This window comes from Astatotilapia calliptera, chromosome 14, assembly GCF_900246225.1.
Source record: "Astatotilapia calliptera chromosome 14, fAstCal1.2, whole genome shotgun sequence".
Lineage (NCBI taxonomy): Eukaryota > Metazoa > Chordata > Actinopteri > Cichliformes > Cichlidae > Astatotilapia > Astatotilapia calliptera.
In genome coordinates, this window is record NC_039315.1 from 39,036,301 (window position 1) to 39,059,912 (window position 23,612).

At 40.5% G+C, this 23,612-nt stretch overlaps 1 protein-coding gene across 3 annotated transcripts in view; it reads right to left on the minus strand.

The window, feature by feature from the left end:
* LOC113036074 (kinase suppressor of Ras 1-like) overlaps positions 1–20,625 on the minus strand; it is a 54,739-nt gene extending 34,114 nt beyond the window's left edge. For 2 of the 3 annotated variants that reach the window (XM_026192116.1, XM_026192118.1), the window contains exons 1-3: positions 20,544–20,625; positions 19,681–19,913; positions 6,623–6,763 (exon numbers count right to left, since the gene is read on the minus strand). In XM_026192116.1, coding sequence (XP_026047901.1) covers positions 6,623–6,763; positions 19,681–19,875 — 336 coding nt within the window. In that variant the 5' untranslated portion in view covers positions 19,876–19,913; positions 20,544–20,625. Of the gene's footprint in view, positions 1–6,622; positions 6,764–19,680; positions 20,280–20,543 lie in introns of those variants that run through there. The other variant, XM_026192117.1, reaches the window with a different exon arrangement.
* Between the last annotated feature and the right edge of the window lie 2,987 nt (positions 20,626–23,612).

Consider the following 23,612-nt stretch of genomic DNA (forward strand, 5'->3'; position numbering starts at 1 on the left):
GAGAGGAAGTACATAGAAGGGTAGAAATAAGTGCTTGTATGAATTGATGTAAATGAATGGGGCATGTTGTACAGAGCACTTTGCTATATATGAATATGTCCATTTACCACCTATGGTATCAATTTCAAAATCCTACGTTGCCTTGAACTAAGCCTGGAATGGCGCAGCTACATCTGCAGCCTGTCCACAGCATGGACACAAGCATTTCACTACATGTTGTACTGTGTATGTGACAAATAAAATTAGAATTTGATCTTTTAGTTAACTCTAGAACAAGATCATGGACAGAAATGAGCTTTCTCTGAAGGGTGAATGGGCTTTTCCTTAGCAATAAGGTGAGGAGTTCAGCCATTTGGGAGGCACTCAGAGTAGAGTCACTACTCCATATTCAAAGGAGCCAGTTGAGGTGGTCACCTCCAAAGTAAGGTGTACCAGCCAGGGTACATCCTACCGGGAGACGTGCAGGCTACACTCTGGACACGCTTGAGAGATTACATGCTTCGGCTACTGACTTGTGACTCAATTTCAGATAAGCAGAAAAATATATATAGCTGGATAATGTATTGTTATTTTAGATTTTAACTTTTATTAACGTGGCTGTCATGAATTTTCGAATAACATACACAACGTGCATGATTTCTAATGCACTGTACAATGCGCCACACTTTTTAGTCAGAATATATTAGTTATTAGTTATTGAAGTAACATGCTTTCATATCATAATTAACATCGGTTTAAGTGGCAAGTTTTTTGTTGTCTGTTTGGAGTATAACCTGTTGCGTTCATAATGCACGACCCGAGGTGCCCCACATAACCGGCATGATTCATTATTGAAGAAAATGCCTTTTTTTGGTTTTTGACATTATCTATGAAATAGTTTAAATGTAACTTAATATCTGACTGTTTCTTAGTTTGAGACTACTCAGCTTAATTTTTTTTCTCTAGTTTAGTCGACTTGGAAATTAGTCACCAGCCATTCCTAGTTTAAATCGACCTCTGCTTCGTTTTTCCCCTTGACGCACTCGGGTGTGGACCAAAACAACCACACCGAGACCCTTTGTAGGAGGTGGCCTAAACTGTTCATTTATGGAATGAATGTGATCAGAACTGATCCAAACCAACTATCAGATACCCAAATTTGAGATAAAAAAAACATCCCGTTGCAACTTATGCTTTATATTCAATGTTTTTAGAGCACTCTGTAACTATATAATTAATTGCCCATCCTATTTAGAGCATCTTTTCAGTGGAATAAGTTGCCTTATGCAATTAGAGAATTGGCTTCTATTCATAATTTTAAAAATCACCTAAAAGCCTATTTAGGCAGTTTTAAATTTATTTGTAAAAATTGTAGAGGGTAATGTCACTTGTAATGGAAATTGTGTATTTTGTTTGAGTGTTTTTTTTAATAATTTTTAATATTTACATGTTTACATTTTCAGAATTGTAAAACCTTATTGTGGATGTAAGAGCCAAATTATGTGGACATTTTTGCATCCAACTCATTGTGTAACATTTTATTTGGTGGTATTTGATGGTTTGGGCCCCAGGAAGACTAGCAACCACTGTTGTGGAAGCTAATGGGGTTCCTTATAAATAAACAAATAAACAAATGTGGCAAGGTACTATAAATGCGCAAAGGTCATATGCAATGTTCCCTCTAAGCTGCGCACATGCGCAATTGCGTACTGCTGGCACAGTCTCTGCGCACAGAAAATCTGCATTGCGCACAAAAAAAAAAATCTAACCTGAATTGCAATTAAAATTATTACTGTTTTGCAGTGTTAGTCAGTACGTGACTGGCGGCTCCCATATGGGATTATACCAGTTTTTAAATTGTGTTGATAGGTCACGTAAAACCAGAGTTATGATAAAAATATTTGCAATGTTTGGTTTTTTCCTGAATACTATCGTTGTTTATATTTACTGCGGGAAGAAACCGTAAAAACAGCGTTTTATAAGGAAAACGCTTGAAAGCAAAAACAAAACCAAAAAAACTCCACCCTTTCCTATTGGTGGAAAAATGTACCATGTCGACCAATCAAAAAATGATATGGCAACATGGCATTTAGATGTTTAGGAAGGGGGGAAGTTTTGGAGTGACGGCGGTGGTTTGAGATTTGCAACGTTTAGCGCAAATCTTGTGTAGTTAGTGTGTAGTGTAGTCCAAGGGTGTAGATTTGGTTTTGGCATTGGTGGGGACGGATGATTCAACCACCAAACCCTGCCCTGTTTCTTTTTGTTTTTTCCTTTTTGACTTTGCTTCTTGATAAAAAAAAAAAAAGGAGAAATATACTTGCCAACATATGCTATTCTATATGCTTTTAAACCATTTAAAATTACAATTCATCTTTTTATATGTGAATTATATAATGTTAAATTACAAAATACATGCAGTCACACATGTGCACCACCAAGTCATCATTAGGGATGGGTACCGGTATCCGGTGCCATCATGGCACCGGTTTTGACATAAACGGTAGTAACCAGACCGAAAAGCAGCGCACATTTCGGTGCTTTATTTCGGTGCTTTTTTTTCCTGAGATGTCATACACTTTAGATTCTAGCCAATCATTTTACCTTTGCAAGCGTAGTAGGCGGGCCCAGGTACGTACGTTCTTTTAGAGCAGAGCTACAGATTAAAAATGCCCAAGGCGAAGCGGTCAAAAGTCTGGCTGTACTTCACAGCAAAAGATGCAAACTCAGCAGCAACAAGTGCTTTAAGCTGATACTGTGATACTGTCAAAGGAGGTAACACCTCAAATCCGATGAAACACCTGGCGACGCATAGTGGGGTTTTTTAAAAGCCGAGAAATGCACCGTATTTGATAGCTTGCTGCGAGACCTCACACAGAGCACATCTACTGCGGGTGGGTTGCCAGTTATCGGTCCCGGAGTTAGCAACATCCCCCAAAAACCCGAAGAGGAGAGTCCTGGCCCCTAGCCCTGCCAGTGTAGCAGAAATGATGACGGATGATGATGGCAGCAGCAGCCGTTCTTCTCTGCGTGAGTAGCTTAATGTTGTTCGTGTGTAATTTACGTTGAGTAGGCTAACCACGTTATTACATTAATGCACGTATGGTGAACTAGCAAACACCGTCGTAGTTACATGCGGATGTCTTCTTGTTTGATGGCAGATACTCCCTTCACCCTGGCAAAAAAAACTTAAATGACCAAAGAAAAAGTGGTAAACAGCTAAACATGAGAGGTTTTTGGACAAAGTTTATGTTCTTCATTCTTTAAGCACCGGTACCGTTTCAAAAGTACCAGTTTGGTACTGGTATCGGATAAAACCTAAACGATACCCATCCCTAGTCATCATCCAATTTCACCTGTGATCTTGTATCACCATTCCTCTCTGAGCTTTGTGTTGGTTCTTCTGTCACCTGACAAATAGGACATACATGACAATAAGAATAAAATGTGTAGCTGCTTCAGTATTTCTGTCAATTTGTGCAGATCTTGACTCATCAGTAATGTTTGTAGGGTGAGTGCATTTTTAACTACCTCATGATATTTTGTCTCAAAAATTAACCCTATGAATATATCAGTACCATTAGGATGAAATCATTGTGTGACCAAAATTTTAACGTTAGACGTATAATTTCAACAGCCTCTGTAAACTAATATCCTGGCTTACTCGATGCTGCCGTTTTCTCTGACAGTTTCAATCAAAATTAGAAATGCTACTATGAGACTGAGATAACTAATACTGCTGCCTGTTGTGCAGTTAGTTTCCAAAATACATTATTCATGGTTACATACAATTTTAGACTGATGTGGGCCAAAGCCTAGCATAGCCTGTAACGTTATTGTGACGGACACATTTTATGAGTGAACTTGACTTTAAGCGACTTACAGGTTTCTTTGAAAAATACTTTCTTATATCCAGGTTCTTCCTTTTTGCTGTCATCCTCCTCTCCTCCTTGCAGGTCCTTGCAGCGCAGGCTTGCTGCTGCTAAAACTAAACAGAGCTCCCTGAAAGGCACAGCCAATCACATTGGCCATATTAGTCACACGAGGTAGGACTCCAGTAGAGAATGTAATTTAACTCTTTCTGCACCGCTGGGTGAATGAGACGTTGACAGATCTTTTTTTTTCCTTTCTATCGGTTTTGCTTTTCTTTACTCAAAGAGACCAAATTATTGGTGGGGACAATTCAATAATAGCTGAATATTGGTGGGGACATGTCCCTTCCGTCCATGCCAAATCTACACCCTTGGTGTAGTCAATAGTTTTGTTGTGTGTGTCAGAACAATGAGGCGACTGCTGAATGTTACAGCAGTTACAGGAGTGATACATCTCCTGTTGTCAGGCCTGCAGGTATCAGGCTGTTGTTCTCCTTTATCTCATAGTGGACAGAAATTATTTTTTGGAGTGGCACAAATAATTTGTGTGGCATCAAATTTGATGCAGAACAGCTGATTGTTCTGTAAATAGTTTGAAATGTTTATTTAAAAAAACGTCTTGGCTGCATTTTTAGATAAACAGCTGAAAAAAAATTTTTTTTGCAAAACTCAGTTACTTTTTTGAAGAAGTAACTATATAATTAATTGCCCAACATTGGTCATTATATACTGTACTTTGCAGACAGAGAGTTACAGGACTCTCTCCCAGACCACAGACTCATACTCATAATACAAGTCAGAGCTTTATAAAAAAAAAAAAAGAAAGAAAGAAAGTTTTGTTTTCAAAATTGGAGTTCAAGTTATTTTTACTTCCAATAGTGTTAACATACTACACAGGTCATGAACAAGATTTTTTAAATTTTCATTGTAAGTGGGCTAAAGCACTTAATTAAAAGTAGTCTAACATAAATGCTGTAATTTGATTACTTTAATAAACATGTAACTTGGATGGATTCGATGCTGGTGTGACCACAGTGCACACGTCTGCTGTCGCTCACAGTGGTCCAAGGGACCGCTCAGGGAGTTTGTGTGTTTGCTCAGACACATGAAAAATTAGAGGGAACATTGGTCATATGGCCTAGCAGCTAGCTGTGAAATGAACATAAATTCTCTATGTTTTTCAATAGTGTTATTGGGTAATACCCCAATAACACATCAATCCTTTGTGGCGGAGGGGTAAAAATATCAGTAGGCAGAACAAGATTCTGGAGTTTCCAGATGGTACTCTAATTAGTCTACAGCTGAGAAAAAGATTTTGTGAAATGTATGGATATTTTTCATTTGTGACACCCACGTTGTAGGTATGGAAGTAGGGGTGGGTGATATATCAAATATACTCAATGTATCACAACCTTTTTGACGTACGCTGGTTAAAATGGTTTTATTGTAACCATCCACTATAAATTTCAATGACACTATTAAGCTGTCTGCAGGTAATTCACTATCAGTTTTTTTTCCCACATGCTGTGAATGCATCATTAATCCTCTCCCAACTGGAAATATTTCTACCTGGCATGCATGTTTATATACTACCAGATAGGGAAAAATATGTAGACAGCGGGAGTTTCAGGGAATGAGACTCGCTGTAATTTGGATTTCACAAAGAGGACGACAAACAAAATGTGGTCATTTGCAAAACATGCTGTAATACTACTGCCACTAAAGGTATAGGTACCACAAATTTATCCCAACAGCTGAAAAGTCATCCACTGTAAAATGAAGAATGTTTTAAAGTCCGCATATCAACCTCTCCCCACACACCAAAGAAAACATTAAATAATTCTAGTAATAGTTCTTTTGTTTCTGTAATTTGAGACATACTGTGACAGTACTGTCATTGTGAAAAACCTCTGTGTGCAACTGATGGTTAAAAAATGGTTAAAATGAAACATTTCAATTCATTCAGATTTTTCGTATTCAAAGTAGGAAAAAAATATTGAATTTTTGATTGAGTATACCAATCCATTTTAAGCACTATATGATTGAAAATAAATAATTATTTTAACATATCATAATATGTATCGTGTATCATGATATAGCCAAAAAATATTGTGATATTAGATTTTCCTCATATAGCCCAGCCCTATATGGAAGTTTAAAATAAAACAGCATATAAAAATATTTTATATATTTTATTTTCCATTACTGTGAAATACAGCTAGTATACCATTCAGAAATTGTCTTTGGATATCTATTGCAATGCATTTTTTTTTTATTAGTGTTTAAATATGGAACTTTAGATTACGGCTTTTTTAACATATATTTTACTTAGTCAATACACAAGCATTTAGTGTATCTGTCCCAAATTCCAGATCCAGGTTCAATTTTGAAAAATTTCAAACTTATGTCTTTCAGTTTTGTTGAGTTCAACAGATGAAAAAAAAGCCTGAAAGTAGATGAAAGGCCCATTGTTCAAAGTATTTCATATAGGAAGCTAAAATTTCACAGCAATCGTTATATATGTCCAAATTTTAAACCATAAAATTTACAGGCAAATCAGTGACGGGACCAAGAAAATGTAATGATTTGAGATGGATTGACCCTAGAAATGTAATGCAAGGTGAAAAAGAACTGGCCTTGAATTGTGTATAATAAGATGTGCACTAGTAGATAAATAATGTGTAATAATAATGTGTGTTTTTCCATATACAAGACAAATTGTGTTCCACAAATATAGTCAGGTCAAAAAAATAAATAAAAGTACACATACAGACCTGTATGAACTGTGGCGTGAGGTCAGCTGTGAGGAGCCAGTCCTCCAGTCTTGGGTACTGAGCGAGAGCTTCAGGTCTTTCTCCTTCTGGTATCCTCTGCCTCAGCTGTAGCTGTGTCCACATGTACTTGGTCAGCTTCACCTATAGTGGAAGGCAACAAATACAATGTTTCACTCACTAAGGCACATAAAGAAGAAGATAAAGTCTGATAAGTATTATGCTCCAGTGACATAAGCAGTATAATGGAACAACTTTAACCTCCTAGGACCTGGTGTCCACATATGTGGACATCACATTTTGGGTTGTCTAGACCAAAATACTAAATTTTGCTCTACACTTATCCTGCCACTGTTCTATCGAAATTTAAAACGAATGTCCTCATATGTGGATCTCATTTTTCTCAGAAAAAAAAATCAGGTAAAAAAATAAAACCCAGGTAATCCTTGTTTTTACATTCATCAGGTCCCAATCAGCCCAAATAGCAAAGAGAAATTAAAATGCATGCCATGAAAGAGTTCGGGTCTAAGGAGGTTAATGTACAGTCGTGTCAGTGTCCAAATATATATGACCTAAGTGTTGTTGTTTTTTTTTTTCTCAGCTTTCATTTAATTGTATCCACATTTAAATTGGATGAAGGGTTTTTAGGAGTTTCAGCTCCTTAACATGTGTCACCCTCTTTTTAAAGGCACCAAATGTAATTGGATAGTTGACTCAAAGGCAATTTCATGGGCACGTGTGGGCAATTCCTTCATTATGTCATTATCAGTTAAGCAGATAAAAGGCCTGGAGTTGATTTGAGGTGTTGTGTATGCACTTGGAAGATTTTGCTGTGAACAGACAACATGCATTTAAAGGAGCTCTCCATGCAGGTGAAACGAGTCACCCTTAAGCTGCAAAAACAGAAAACACATCTGAGAAATTGTTACACTATTAGAAATGGCAAAATCTATAGTTTAGTACATCCTGAGAAAGAATAAGAAGAAAGAAAGTGTTAGGTTTTGTATTGTTGATTGTCATTTATGCTTAGAAATATTTAACCATATATGCTTAGAGGTGTATAATCAATTGTGTAGTGATAGGATGTGTGATCTTTAGCAGGCTGCAAAGGCTTGGTGTGCATTCCAGGAATGCACACCTACATCCTGGGAGCATGGGAAGAGGTCGTACCTTGTTTTATTGTTTTGCGGTAGGATTAACGTAGCTATGTCAGTTTTAGTCTAAGTGCTTTTTTACATATAGATGAACTGTTGGATTTTCCAGACCAGCAGGTTAAGGGAAGTCGTTTATGGGGCCACACTCTGACCCCACACACACACACACACACACACACACACACACACACACACACACACACACACACGCACAGGCAAGGTACTCTTTGTTTGTATGTAGACGTCATATGTTAATGAACCTATATATATTCATGTAACCTCAATAAAAGAGCAGTGTTACGGGGGAGCGGACGAGAGCAACTGGGGTCAAGCGAAGGAATGGCGTTTGTCCGGTTCTCTCCCGTGCACGAGAAACATGAAGAACTTTGCCTACTTCGTGTCTTGCTTGCTGTGTAATTATATTGTCTTCAACGTTCCAGCGAATAGGTTCAAGCTACAAACCTATCATTAATAAAGAAAGAAAGAAAGAAAGAAAGGAAGAAAGGAAGAAAGAAAGAAGAAAGCACTGGTAAACTCAGCAACACAAAAAGACAATACCAGTGGATGATCACAGAATCATTTATGGTAATGAGAAACCCCTTCACATCAGCCAGCCAAGTGAACAACACTCTCCAGGGGGTAGGCTTATCAATATCCAAAAAGGAAAGACTGCATAAAAGTAAATACAAAGGGTTCACCTCAAGAATAGAAAGGTTAGACTGACTTTGCTTACAAAACAAACAAACAAACAAAAAAAGCAACATCTAAAAAAGCCAGCACAGATCTGGAAAAACATTCTTTGGGCAGATTAAACCAAAATCAACCTCAACCAGAATGATGGCAAGAAAAAAGCATGTTGAAGGTGTGGAACAGCTCATGATCCAAAGCATACCACATCATCTGTAAAACACAGATGGCTTGAGCTTGGTGCTGGCTTGAGCGTAGCACTTGGTGCTCCTCCCAGCCCCCATAAATAAACTTGTGTTTATTGATGATGTAACACAGGACAGAAACATCCAAATGAATTCAGGTTGGTGTTCAGACACATACTGTCTGCTCAAATCCAGCTAAATGCAGACAAATTAATTGGGCGGCCTTTCATAATACAGATGGACAATGACCCAGAACATACAGCCAAAGCAAACCAGGATTTTATTAAAGCAAAGAAGTGGAATATTCCTTCCTTACAAAGAAATATGGATTTTTCATATTCCTTTGTAACTACACCTAATAGCTTGGGTACTCATTTTAATGAAATTAAAATAAGCAGTAGCTAAAGGGCAGGTAGGACATATTTTAAATTTAGACCTGTGTATCATATCAACCATAAATGTCAAGTAACGCACATATGTAAAGCAGTAGTAAGAAATGACACAGACCAGCCTGAGGAAATCCCCCTGACTAGTGGTCCACACCAGACATCTGCTCTTTAACGGTCATATCAACTGTTAAACCGAGTGTGAAGTAACTGATGTCTCTGACATCACTGGCACACAGCTGATGATGCCCACCAGTACTGTTCCATTGGAAGAGACACCTCTTTGGACGCTTACCCTAACCCTTAAATGTTGCTTGTAGTGAAGCAACAGACACAAAATATAGTAGCAATCAGTGAAGCGAGCAAAAAGCTAGTTTTATTATACTAAGCAAGAAAAACGCAGAGTGACAAATAGTAGAAATACAAAATGCAAGAAAAACAGGGAAAAAGTACTGTCTGCTTCAGGCCCAAATAAAAGGGAGAGTTTGATGCACCATTTGATGCACTGATCAAGTATTACTTACAGGAGAAGCAGGTGATTATGTGACAGAAGGTCTACAAAAAACACGCAGAGGTGGTACAAATGCAAAAAATCCAAAACGTTTGAAGTCCAGTGCGATGTTTCTACAGTCTGTCATCTAACTTGTAGAAGATTTTAGAGCACTTTACGCCTACTGACATCAAAATGCTGACATTCTTTTCCAGCAGGACTTATAAGATCCCACCTTCGCGGTTCCAAAACTATTAGCAAACAGTGACCCCTTTATTACTGTGCTTAATTGACAAGAATCCCATGAAAAACACCCAATTCAGATTATAAACAAGCTAAAACCACTATAAGAGAAAATTGGGCTTAAATAGTACATTTCCAGTGGCACAAGCTGATTACCTGCATCCTGGAATATTAGGGGCCACATTAAAAAAAACATATATCGCTCATCTTAGAGATGAAGTCGAAATTCTGAGATTAACGTCTAAATTTTACTTGAGAAAAAAAAAGTCAAAATATTATTTCGCGAAAAAAGTCAAAATGTACTGCTGAAAAAATGTTGCAGAATCTGCATCTGAGCAGAAGAAGAAAAAAAACAAAGAAGAATTGCAGGGGACACAGAACGATGAAGACAACGATGAATTAACTTTCTTATGAGACCTAGCCTTAATCTAAAAGTCTAATCATTTTACGTCAACAGATCTAATACACCTACATTGTTCTAGGATAAATCATCTATGTGGTTTTGTTCACACATCCATCTGTGCACTCTGACATCTGACAATAGTCATCTGAAAAGATGCACAAAAAAAGAGGGGGGTGTGCAAACGAATCTGTTCAGACAAGATAAAAGAAAAGGTACAAAAAGGTCAGAAGGAGGAGGAAAACTTCTAAGAGGAAACAGAGTGGAGAGAAAAATGACAAAAGAGAAAGCAAGAGACTGCAGTTGGGAAACCACATGGGGCTTTCCAAACTCTAATCAACACTTTACAGACTACCCTATTCAGCCACAGAGAAGAGCCTTGCTGTGGCTAAATTGTTCCACTATATTAACTGTGTTCAAAGTCCCCTCAAAATCTACCTTTGCAGAATTATTTTAACTGAAATTCCAGCAACAACTGTCAACTGTGATCTGTATATTGGCTTGAACAAACAATAACTTGACTTCAGATGAATAAAAACCTACCAACAATCTTATACATGTTGTATATCTACAATGTAAAGTGCCTTGAGGTAAACGTGTGAATTTATGCTACATAAATAAAATTGAATTGAAATTGAATTCAGTATTCGCCAAAGGAAAGGGAGAAAGAGAACGACCAAAGTGATGAACAGACAGAGTTACACCAACTGTAAACACCTTTGCCCTATAACATGCAAGGCCAGCCAGACGAGGAACACGTCCTTCTTCTCCTCCCACTGTCTTCCAAGTCAGTTGACTTTCTTGCCAAACAGGCCTTGCTCATAATGCGTGGGGAGAGCCACAGCTAAATTTAGCCTCCTGCTACACATACACACAAGAAGCACTTGGTGCTCCTCCCAGCCCCCAAGAGAGTGAGCAGTAACAGCCACTCTTCAGTTGCACCGCATATCCACATGCACACAAAATATACTGAAAAACTCAGACCAGCCCATCTGGTACCATCTTGATCTTGAGCTGGTCAGTTAAGTACCAAAGGGTTTTTTTTAATCAGTTTAACTGCTTTGGTGTTAATGAAATCAACAGGTGCACTAGAGGGGCAACAATAATATAACCCAAACCAAAACAGGAATGGATTTACTTTTCTGACTGAAAGGGTCAGTGTCACTACTGCATGAGGCAATACCTGGACCCTACAGAATAGGTAGTCCAGCGGCTCCAGGATGGCACATCAATAGGTCCCAGAAGATTTGCTTTGTCTTCCAGCACAGTCTTAAGAACATGGAGGAGATTCGTGGTAGAAGGTCGTTAACCCATCAGCAGGACATCTGCTCTCTTTTATGCAAGGAGGAAGAAGAGAAGCACTGCCAAAGCCTTACAAACATCCATTCTATTCATTTTATATAGCGCCAAATCACAACAGGTGCCTCAAGACACTTTATATTGTAAGGTTAAAAACTTACAATAATTGAGAGAAAAAATTCCCATTTAACAAGAAGCAAACCTCTAGTAGAACCAGGCTCAGTGAGGGGCAGCCATCTGCCACAACTGGTTTGGGTGATGGGAGAGAGACAAGACAAGCGGTGTGTTAGCAAATAGACAGTAAGCAAGCAAGCAAACAAGAACCATTCATGGGAAGCCGCCAGCAGCTTACTGTGAGCTGGTTCCACAGACAACGGGTCTAAAAGATGAAGAACCTGCCTCCTAGGAACCACAAACAAGCCAGCAGTCTGAGACCAAAGCACTCTGTTAGGTGATGAGCCCTATGCACATTAAAAGATGACGGGACCTGGAGGAACGCACTGCGGAGTGGTAGAAGCAGCGCAGAGCTAGCAGGGCCAATGAGAGAACGTGACTGACTGGTGTAACGACTACTGTAAAGAACTCCCAACAAAGGCTGCCCTATGTGTTGTGCTCGTTCAATAGTAACCCATACATGTTATAGTGGTAGCCACCTGTCTAGCACAAGCCTTGCCGTCAGCGGAGGCATCAACTGGGATGGTGGCTGACCTCACCGCCATGCATGATACAGTGCACCAGTGCCAGCTGGAGAGACTATGATACCAGTCCAAGTGCCAGACAAAAACACTGGAAGGCCTGGTTGCTCGGGCTGGCTCCTCTCCAGCACCTATGCCGCTCCCTCCAGAAGTGACAGGGACACTCCACAGGATGTGGGAGGGAGATGATCCCGAACATTCTGCTAACATTCGCTACACCCACCGGGACATCGGTGACCAGTACTAGATATCTGTTTCGTGTGTCTTTCATCACATGCATAACATCCCAGATTACATAGCGAGACCACCAGGCTCTCCGTGGATTGATGTTGGATCTAGAAGGCAGCACAGATGGAGGTGGAAGAGGAAGCAAACAGGCGTCGTGCTATGGCTAAGGAAGGAATCACACAAGCCACCTCTTCTGAGCATATATCTCTCCAATGCCAGATCCCTTGTGCATAAAATGGATGACCTGGAATTGCAAAAAGCGGGAAATCGCTAAATTCATGACTGCTGTGCCTTAATAGTCACGGAAACCTGGTTTCACCCGGGAATACCCAAAAGCTTGTGCAACAATGGGGCAATTATAAACAGACACTGCTCCTCGAACCTCAAGTACATGTCCGTAAGATGCTGGCATTTTTTTTCTTTTTTTACCAAGAGAACTAACAGTAGTGATTATCACAGCTGTGTACATTCTACGTGATGCCAGTGTAAACATCCAACCTGCTGAATACCATTAAGGAACACCAGCGTCCCACCCTGGGGTGATTTTAATAAGGTCGACATGAAGACTGTATTCCCAAAATTCTATCAGCATGTCAAAAGTCCCACCAGGGGAGAGGACACTCTAGATCCTGTCTAGCTCTCCCTCCTGTTCTCACCAACCTACACCCCTTCAGATGCAGTCCAGGCCTACCACAAAGACTATTACAACCTGTCCTGGCCTGCTTCACAAAGACAGACTAGAACATATTTGAACACTAGGACCTAGAAACATTCACAAAATCAGTACTGGACTATATCAAGCTCTGTATCGGAAATGTGACTGTGGACAAAAACATTTGGGTTTTCCCAAACCAAAAACCATGGATGACCAGCCATGTCCGCACACTACTCAAAGCCAGTACGCTGTCTTCAGGTCGGGCGACAGAGCTTTGTACAGGGCTGCTCAAGGTGATCTGAAAAGAGGAATTAAAAAAGCCAAGACAGACCATAAAAGAAGCATAGAGTCCCACCTGTCCAGCAACAACACATGGGAGGTGTGGCAGGGCATAAACCACAGAGGCTGTGCTGTGAAAACAGAAAACCTGAGTAGCTGGCAGAAGATTAATTGCTTCTTAGACAGCTTTGAAACACCACAACACCAGCCCTCATCTGCTTCAGCCATGCTACCATCCTCACCCGGTTCCTGCACCACTCCACTCACTGTAAAGGAGCAGTGTCCTCAGGACGTACAAACTGGACTCCAACCTGCTGCTGACCTTCTACCGCTCGCCCATTGAGAGCCTGCTGACATACTGCATCACAGTAGCACAGCTGCACTAAAGAAGATAGAGTGAAGCTTCAGAAGCTCACCGGCTGCCCTCTCCCCTCCCTGATAGACATTTATTCCTCCCGCTGCCTCAGCAGAGCAACAAAAATCATCAAGGACAGCTCCCACCCTGGTTTTGACCTGTTCAACCTGCTTCCCTTAGGAAAGCGCTGTAGGTGCATCAGCCCAAAGACTGACAGACTTAAGAACAGTTTCTTCCCAAAAGCCACAACCACTGAACTCACACACGCACTGACAACACGGTTTCACCCCCCAATCCCAATGACCCCTATATACAGACTACACAACTACCATCACCACTTAAGTTGCATGCAATAGCCCACACTGTAAATATATAACACTATTTTTCCCCAGTTATTTGTATATTTGTACATTTAATATTTTTGATCAATATTTTTGTTCATATGTATATAGTGCTGCAGAACTGTGCACCTCTGCACCCCCACTTTCTTTCCCACCTGTCTGCACTGAGTAGGAGGATGCTCTGTAATCTTATTGTACATGTGTATAGTGACAATAAAGACATTCTATTCTATTCTATTCTATTCTATTCTTCTACTCACACCCAGTTGTTGATTACAGGATATCTGCTTTGCACGTTTGAGAATTATACCAGGGAGTCAAGTACTTCTGATTTGAGACTTTTTTCCCGAGGTGCCACATTGTCCATGGTTGTATGCAGTAAAGAGGTAACACTTTTAACAAGATAATCGACTTTTGTGGGAGTAGAGTTTAGGTAGCTGATCTGCACTGCTTTGAGACATGGTACTGAAGTAGGTAATGGTGGAGGAATTATATTCTTAAATTTAGTTACAGACACTTTCAGAAAGATATCTGCTATAATGAAATGTATTCCCAACTGCTGTATAATACATTATTCTAAAAGTAAATGTTATTAAGAAATGATTAGACAAAAGAAGGTTTTCAGGGAAAAGGAAAAACAAAATGACACTGAATAGGCCACTGGTGCAAATGTCTTTGAACAAACAAGCAGAAACAGACTTCATGAGGATGGCCTGAGGGCCTGATGTCCTCCAGTTGGCCAAGTGCTCACTGCCTGGCACTATGGAGCGAGGCTGGCATTTGCCATAGAATAGCAAAATGGTTAGGTCCACCCTGTGCTTTTCACAGATGAGAACTGGTTCATTTTGAGCATCCGACACTTTCAGGTTGCATCTAAGAATGTCCAGGAGCTCCCCCAGGACACAGACTGTCATCTCATTAAGAGCATGCTCCGACGTTGTCTGGCATGCATGCAAGTACACAAGTATATGGGGGCAATAAACTAATGAGTACCATCTTGAGTTGCTGTAGTGATATTTCGACAAAAGACTAGTGTGTGTGTGTGTGTGTGTGTGTGTGTGTGTGTGTGTGTGTGTGTGTGTGTGTGTGTGTGTGTTATACCATGTGCTGTAGAATTTTTCATACAACCCAAACACTGTAAGAGGATATGAGAGATGGACATAACACAAAATAACAATGCTCAGTGGCTAGTGCAGCTAAGAGCAGGCCATAGCAACCTCCCTGAACAGGGTCCAGTAACCGGGACGGAGACGGCAAGCTGGTGTTCAAACCGTGGGACCAGCGGAACGACCGGAACAAGTTTGTGGACAGCGACGCAGATGCAGACAGCCAAAAAACAGGTCTCAAATATGAAAAATTGGAAAGCACGATGCCCAGATATTATTCACAGCTACTGGCTAAAGAAGTTAACTGCACTCCATGGATGAGATGCAACCAGAGTGGGCAGACAGTCCTGATCCCTAAGGATCCTCAGAAGGCACTGGTCTCATCCAACTATCAGCCAATAATGTACCTCACCACAACACACCCACATAGCAAAATTGGTATGGCCCAGATCTGGCCCACACAATGTGCTTACACATGGCCCACATACCGCAAAGAATGACGGCCCTTTGGTGGCCCAGATCTGGTTTGCCAGATGTGGCCTACACATGGGCCAGCACAAGGCCAGTTGCAGACACACTGGTGGTCCTGTGCTGGCCCAGAACAGTTTCAGCTCTGGCCCCAGATGTCAGCCTAATGTGTACCTTAATAAAGCCATGTAATAACAACATGCACAAAACTAACATGACAAAACTCTATTCAGACAGGGAATGGACTGATTCTTACAGAGTGCTTTTCTAGTCTCCCGGATTACTCAAAGTGCTCTATACTACATGCCACATTAACACAATCTCTCTAAACTGAGTGCCTCCTAACTACATTCATACACATTCACACTCTTGACATGCAGACTGGCAAAGCCAGGGATTAAACCACTAACCTTCCAATCAGTAGGTGACCTGCTCTACCTCCTGAGCTACAGTCACCCACTGGCAATGATGAGTAAACCCTCACTAGGTTTTGGATAAAGTGTACACTCACAAACCAGTCAAACCTGCATTTAAAATATTGGCTACCATAGCTGTATAGTATTGCAACATGGCATTTGGGTGTTCTAACTAAAATAGGAAAATAGGAACTAGGTCTGGGCCATATCATACCGTTCACGGTAATACCGGTATAATGTTGAACAACGATAAGAAAATGAAATATGGCGATAGAATATGGGTAAAACTGGTTTGGCTTCCGTCCGTCAGATACACAACAAAGCACTATTTTTGGTAGAGCATGCTAGTGGGCCGTCGTTATTACCGTGTTTTTTGGAAAATACAGCACACTTAAAATCAATCCTTTGATTTTTCTTAAAATCGACAGTGCCCCTTATAATCCCGTGTGCCTTATGTATGAATTCTGGTTGTGTTTACTGACCTTGAAACGATTTTATGTGGTACGTGGCGCTCGAAAATCTGTCAAATGTTTCAGTACGACTTTGCTAAGCTACGAAGCCGCACCGCTTGATGGATTGTCTAACGTAGGCAGGAGCCTCGCGGAGTGATACGTACTGTGCTTCAACATAATATTACAGTACTGTGTGTGTATAACCTCTTTTTAAGTTTTGTGGATATTATACATGGTTATGCTGAGGATACGTCGGCCAATTTCCACCGGAAATGCCTTTTTGGTTAAACTGTCAGCAAGGAATTTGCATTTGCACTGTTACATTTTTATATAACTTTAATGCACATAAAAAACAGCTGCTTGTTTAAGTGAAAATACATTGATGGGGTTTTTTGGGGTTTTTTGCACTAATAAAGTTGCGGAGTTGTAAAGTATTTTGTCTAGTGTCAATTATAGCGTCAGTTATATCGTTATCGCATATTTTCAAATGTATATTGTGATAAATATTTTTGGTCTTATCGCCCTGCTCTAATAGGAACATAAATAATACCATCATTGCCAGACCTGGCCCACATCTGGTTGACATACACCCTGCCATGACACCAGTCAGTCAAAAGTACCAGCTTGATGCCGAATCCAGGGAAGACCTGTTTTCTATGGGCCTGGACCACATAAATAAAATCACAATCGAGCTATATATGGCATGCCATCACATAGACAGTGCCATGTATGCCAAGCCTGGCTCATATCTGGATGACATACGTCTTATCATGCCAGAAGTCAGCCAGCAGTGCCGGCTTGATACCAGATCCAGGCCAGACCTGCTTGCTATGTGGGCAGAAGCTCCTGTCAGGCATCATACTAGCTAAGATGAACAGACATAAGGCAGGGCTCAGAAGGGAACTGGCAGAAACACCTAGAGGGGCAAAACATCAGCTACTGGTAAAGTAGCTGAGCATTCACTGTAAGACCAGACTAACCAACCTATGCATCACCTGGATTGACTACAAGAAAGCCTATGACTCCATGCTCCCTACATGGATCCTGGAATATCAGAACTGTACATGATCAAAGGACCATAAGGAATTCAAGGAGGAGCAAGAAGAGGAACATCATGAAAGGACAGGCCACTGCACGGTATGTACCACTAGCAAATAGAAGAAGTGACTGAGATCGAGTTGCAGGAAAACACTGGACTGTCACACAGCGACACCACTCATGGCAGCACAGGAACAAGCGCTAAGCAGAAAAGCCATAGAGGCTGGGTTCTACCGCACCAGGCAAGACCCCAGGTGCAGGCTGTGGAAAGATGCCCCTGAGACAATCCAGCACATAACAGCAGGTTTCAAGATGCTAGCAGGTAGCACATATATGGAACGTCATAACCAAGTGGCTAGCACAGTATATAGGAATATCTGTGCGCCTAGTATGACATTGAAGTCCCAAGGTCAAAATGGGACACGCCTCCAGGGTGGTTGAGAATGACTGGAGCTAAGATCCTGTGGAACTTTCAGATACAGACAGACAAACTGGTGATGGCAAACAACAGACACAGTAAAGGTGGACAAGCAGAGTAACGAAGCGTAATGATACATGTAGCTTTACCAAGTGATAGCAACATCAGGAAGAAGGAACATGAGAAGCCTGAGAAATACCAACAATGTGGAAAGTTAAGCAACAGTGGTCCCTGGCATCCGAGATCTCTGTCCAGAAGAGTGCAGTCCTACGAACAGCAAAGATACTACTACAACACACAGCTTGAGAGTCCTATGTGTGTAAATATACACATATACAATAATCCATTTTATATATGGGAACCTTAAAGACTATGAGGGACATTGTTATGCTTTGTTTAACCTCTGATAAGATTTTAAGAGTCACTGATGGTCTGTCTATTCTAACTTTCTGCACCGTACCAAGTATGAGCAACTAGTGCATTTATTGTGTATCTGGCATATTAGCAGCTCATGCAGCCATATACTTAGGTGGTAAATGGACTGGTTCTTAAGTAGTGCTTTTCTACTATATCTGAGCACTGAAAGCACTTAATCATACATTCACACACATTCGTACTCCAATGGATGCGTCGCAGAGAAACTCTGGTTTCATATCTTGCCCAACGATATTTGGCCTGCAGACTGGAGCAGCCAGGGATCAAACCACTAACCTTTGGATGAGTAGATGACCTGCTCTACCTCCTGAGCTACAGCCAAAATTCAACATACAATTTTATATGTGATTTGATGTACATAAATAATAATACAAACCTAAGTGCTAATTGCTGTCAAAATATTCACTTTACATCTTCAAGGATTTTGAGATCATTTTCAGTAACCAAAGGCAGCTCACAGTCACGTGAGCTATTAAAATGTTAATATTAAAGTGATTCCCTACTATTGAGTGCTAAAGTGCTAACTCAAAATTATTCTTTCTATAATATTATAAACTTTACTTTTTTTAAAAAAATTACTATGTAAAAGGCCCAGTGATGAATTATGTCATTATTTGGTGCTATGTAATGACATTTTATTTTTCCTTAGCTTAACAGAACTGAGCTGTGTTGAGCAAACTGGAAAGTTGGTGGCAAATGCAGGAATGACTTTGCAGAAAATAAACAATAAGCTGCATATTGAGATATTGCATTTATTATCTGGGACACATAATAACTTTTTGTACCTTGGGAGGAAGTGGAGGAGTGTAGGAAAAGTACATGTTACAAATGCTAACCTCCTGAAGAGTCCTAGAAAGCCACAGTAGTGAAGACAGTGAGAGAAAATGACTGACAGGAGCACCCTGGACCCGAAGAAGCTACATTCAGTTCATCCTCATAATTTTTTGTTTGTTTTGAATCTGTGCTTTACCGTCTGTGGCATATGTCTTCGAAGGTTTTAAGAAATCTGCACTTGAAGCTAAAGTTAACTCCTGTGTGACTGCCCAACTTTAAATTCGAGAGCCCCACCCCATCCACCTCTCCCTTTCATAGTTATTATAGTCATATTAAAATATAATATGAGAGGGTAATTTTAAAAAAGAAAATAAAAATAAATAAAAACTTGCTGCAAAGTGAACAACCTTTTCTATGTCACGGAATCTAGGAGATAACATGGCGTAGCATGTCTTTAAATCGCGAATGCAATACAATCATTCTCTTGCTTTCAAAGAAGCAAAAGACTGGATAAACAGCTGGTAGAAACCTGGGTCACCTCTGGATCTTAAACGTACCTCTAAAGTACGGATCTCCCGCCGGGTGAAGTCGTTGGATGCGGCGCATCTTGTCCTAAGAGACAGGAGGCTGCTAATCGAGATGTCCACCAGATTCTGGATGAGTCGGCACTGGTGCAGAGCTTCCTGAGCTCCTGTTGGTTTCGACGTGCTGCTGAGGGCCGACCTGTCTCCTCTGTCCACAGCTCCGTCCATTCCACCACATTGGCGCGACTTGTGTCATAAACAGCGACCTGAAGACGTTTCGCACACTGCCGTCAGCGCTTCCTCCAAACACTGCATGCTTTGACAAGTTTCCGTGTTTGTACTTCAGCTGCTACTAGTGTTCAGTGTCTTTCACCAAGATATGTAAGAATAAAACAAATGCAGCAGCAAAACCTTCTCGTTTAACTTGTGTCTGTGTACTAGGAATAATTAATATAAAGTAGCCGAAGCTGCAATATGTGTATGTTTTGAGTGTATGTATGAGTTGGTTCTTCAACAGGTTATGTTTCCCAAATAACATGAAAACTTTCCCTGTTTTATTGTTGATTTGAACAAAAACACACCTAAAAACCAGCTTGTCTCTGTAACCAGCTTGTTCTTAAGGATAAAATTAAAACGAAAAAAAGTGGAGCAAACCGGAAACTGAGACCCTTCGCATTCAAAGTAAAAGTTTCAAACTTTTAACGTATTGCAACCTGACACATGAAAAAATAAGAGGAGCTACCCCCACCCCAAAAAAAGTACAACTAGCTTAAATATTAAATATCGTTCAAATGTTTTCGTCACTTTTGAAAAGCATGAATGACAGCGACCATCGGAGTGTTGTCAATGTTGTGATTTGGGTGGAATGGCCATAGACTGCAAATTAAAGTACCCACCATAAGCTCACACAAGCGATGTGTCGTGTCGGTCAGGAACAAAACAGCTCTAGAGCCGGCACTTTGAAGTGAACGATAGAATCCGGTTCCTGCCCAGGAATCGGATACGCTTTTTTCCCCTCCCCGCCCCCTGATTTTTACCCCGTTCAAGTCGTACGTGATTGGTCAACTACGTGACGTCGAGTGTCCGCTGCAAACAGGTATTGGTCCACTGAGCAGGAAGGGGGCAGGGGTTACAGACCCAGCACATGCACGCACACAGAAGCATAAGGGAGGTGCGAGTTTAAGAGAGTGAGGGTGAGAGAGAAAGAGAACAGCCACTGCACAGACAACAAGCTGGGAAGGTGAGAAAATGACAACAGGAAACGCAGTAAAAATTATTCTTCTCAAAGAGAATTTTTTCCAGACAGGGATATATTAAATATTTTAATCTCTTTTGTTGCGTGATTCTCTAAGTTGTTTCACTGTGAATAGTTACGTTTATAAATATATATGAGGTAGAGCTATGTTTTGTATGTTTTTTTTTTGTAGCACTCTGTTCCATGTTGAGTATAATAAGCCATATAAATATTAAACATTTGCTATTATATATGTTTTGTATATTACTAATTCAAATAAATTTATTACACATAAGTTTGTTTTTGGTAATGCATTTATTTAAGAATTCTCCTTTCTAAAACACTAGATGGCTATATTTACAAAACAGACTAAATTTTCTATTCAGTATGAGTTCACAATTGTGCTCATTTATGTGTGCATGGAAATATTCTTACACAAAATTACAATCCGATTCATGAAACAGCCACATAAGTTTGTTTTTTTTGTTTTGTTTTTTTTTACCACAAAAGAACAAAATAGGTCTTTCTTATATTAGTAAGGCTGAAATATTCTGAACCAAAAGGCTTGTGCAATCTGGCTACATTGTGCATATTATCTGCATACTGACAAGCCATTTCTCTGTATTATAAAATACATTTATCTTCAGGTGAATCTGAGAAAGAAGTGAATATCTTTTTATTGTCACTATACTCATGTACAATGAGATTAAAAGCAACTCCTAATAGGGCTGGGCCATATCATACCGTTCACGGTAATACCGGTATAATGTCGGGCAACGATAAGAGAATGAAATATTGTGATAAAATATGGGTAATACGCACATGGCAGAATGGTGGCGACGGAGAATGAGGAGGGTGAAAGCGGATCGTTGAATGAAACGGATGAACCAGAATTGGTTTGTAAAAATGCTGCAACTTCAGTGGTGTGGAACTGGTTTTGCTTCCGTCCGTCAGATACACAACAAAGCACTATTTTTGGTAGAGCATGCTAGCGGGCCGTCGTTATTACCGTGTTTTTTGGAAAATACGGCGCACTTAAAATCAATCCTTTGATTTTCCTTAAAATCGACAGTGCCCCTTATAATCCCGTGTGCCTTATGTATGAATTCTGGTTGTGTTTACTGACCTCGAAATGATTTTATGTGGTACGCGGCGCTCGAAAATCTGCACCGCACCGCTTGATGGATTGTCGGAGCATTATGGCTATCGTAGGCAGGAGCCTCGCGGAGTGATACGTACTGTGCTTCAACATAATGTTACCTTATTGTGTGTGTATAACCTCTTTTTAAGTTCTGTGGATATTATACATGGTTATGCTGAGGATATGTCGGCCAATTTCCACTGGAAATGCTTTTTGGTTAAACTGTCAGCAAGGAATTTGCATTTGCACTGCAAATTTTTATATAACTTTAATGCACATAAAAAACAGCTGCTTGTTTAAGTGGAAATACGTTGATGTTTGGTTTTTTTGCACTAATAAAGTTGTGGAGTTGTAAAGTATTTTGTCTAGTGTCAATTAGATCGTCAGTTATATCGTTATTGCAAATTTTCAAATGTATGTCGTGATAAATATTTTTGGTCATATTGCCCTGCTCTAACTCCTAACTCCTGCAGAGGGGAAGGAGTTGTGCACAGTTCTGCGGTGCTGTATACATTTTCAAGAATAAATAAGGATTTTATATACGGTGTGGGTTATAGCATGTATTTAATATTGCATAGTAATGATGATCAAATGCAGTGGGTAGCAGATATTTGGACAGAGAGAGTAATGGTATTGCACAGTACACATATTATACAGTACTTTCACAAGCATTCAACAGATTAAATATTGCATAGTCTGTCTATAGAGGGAAGTCCTTTGGTTGGCGGGTTAGACCAGCGGTCCCCAACCTTTTTTGCTCTACGGACCGGTTTATGTCCGACAATATTTTCACGGACCAGTCTTTAAGGTGTTGCAGATAAATACAATAAAATAAAACCAGTACCGGTACCAAAAAACAGAAGATTTATTCATAACACATGGGAAAAGACCCAGGGAAATCGAGTTAACGATAAAAACGATTAAAAAAATAACGCTGAAAAACGATAAAAACCATAAATTTCACACCCGAGCCTCAACTCTCGCGGCCCGGTACCAAATGACTCGTCAGCACCCGGGAGTTGAGGACCACTGGGTTAGACTGTGTAGTCAGTGCATGTATGAGCTCAGGGTGGTTATGGCTTTGGAAAAAGCTGTTCCTGAATTTGTTAGGTTTTGTACTGATGCACTTGTAGCACGTCCTCGAGGACAGCAGGTTGAACAGGTCAAAACCAGGGTGGGAGCTGTTCTTGATGATGTTTGTTGCTCTGCTGAGACAGCAGGGCGGGGGGTGGGGTATAAATGTCCACCAGTGAGGGGAGAGGGCAGCTGAAGCCTCTCCCTGTCTGCCATGATGCACCTGCCGTACCATACAGTATGTCAGCAGGTTCTTGATGGATGAGCAGTAGAAGGTCAGTAGCAGGTTGTGCTTCCTGAGGACCCTCGTGAAGTTCTTGACCAATGCTGTGGTGCTGTTTGTCCATCTCAGCAGAGATGAGGACGCAGAGAAACGGAAGATGTGGACCCTTTCCGCACACTCGCCATTGATGTACAAGGCGGCTAAGTGGGTGCTGTGTAGGGACGGGTACCGGTATCTGACATAAACGGTAGTAACCAGACCGAAAAGCAGCGCACATTTCGGTGCTTTATTTC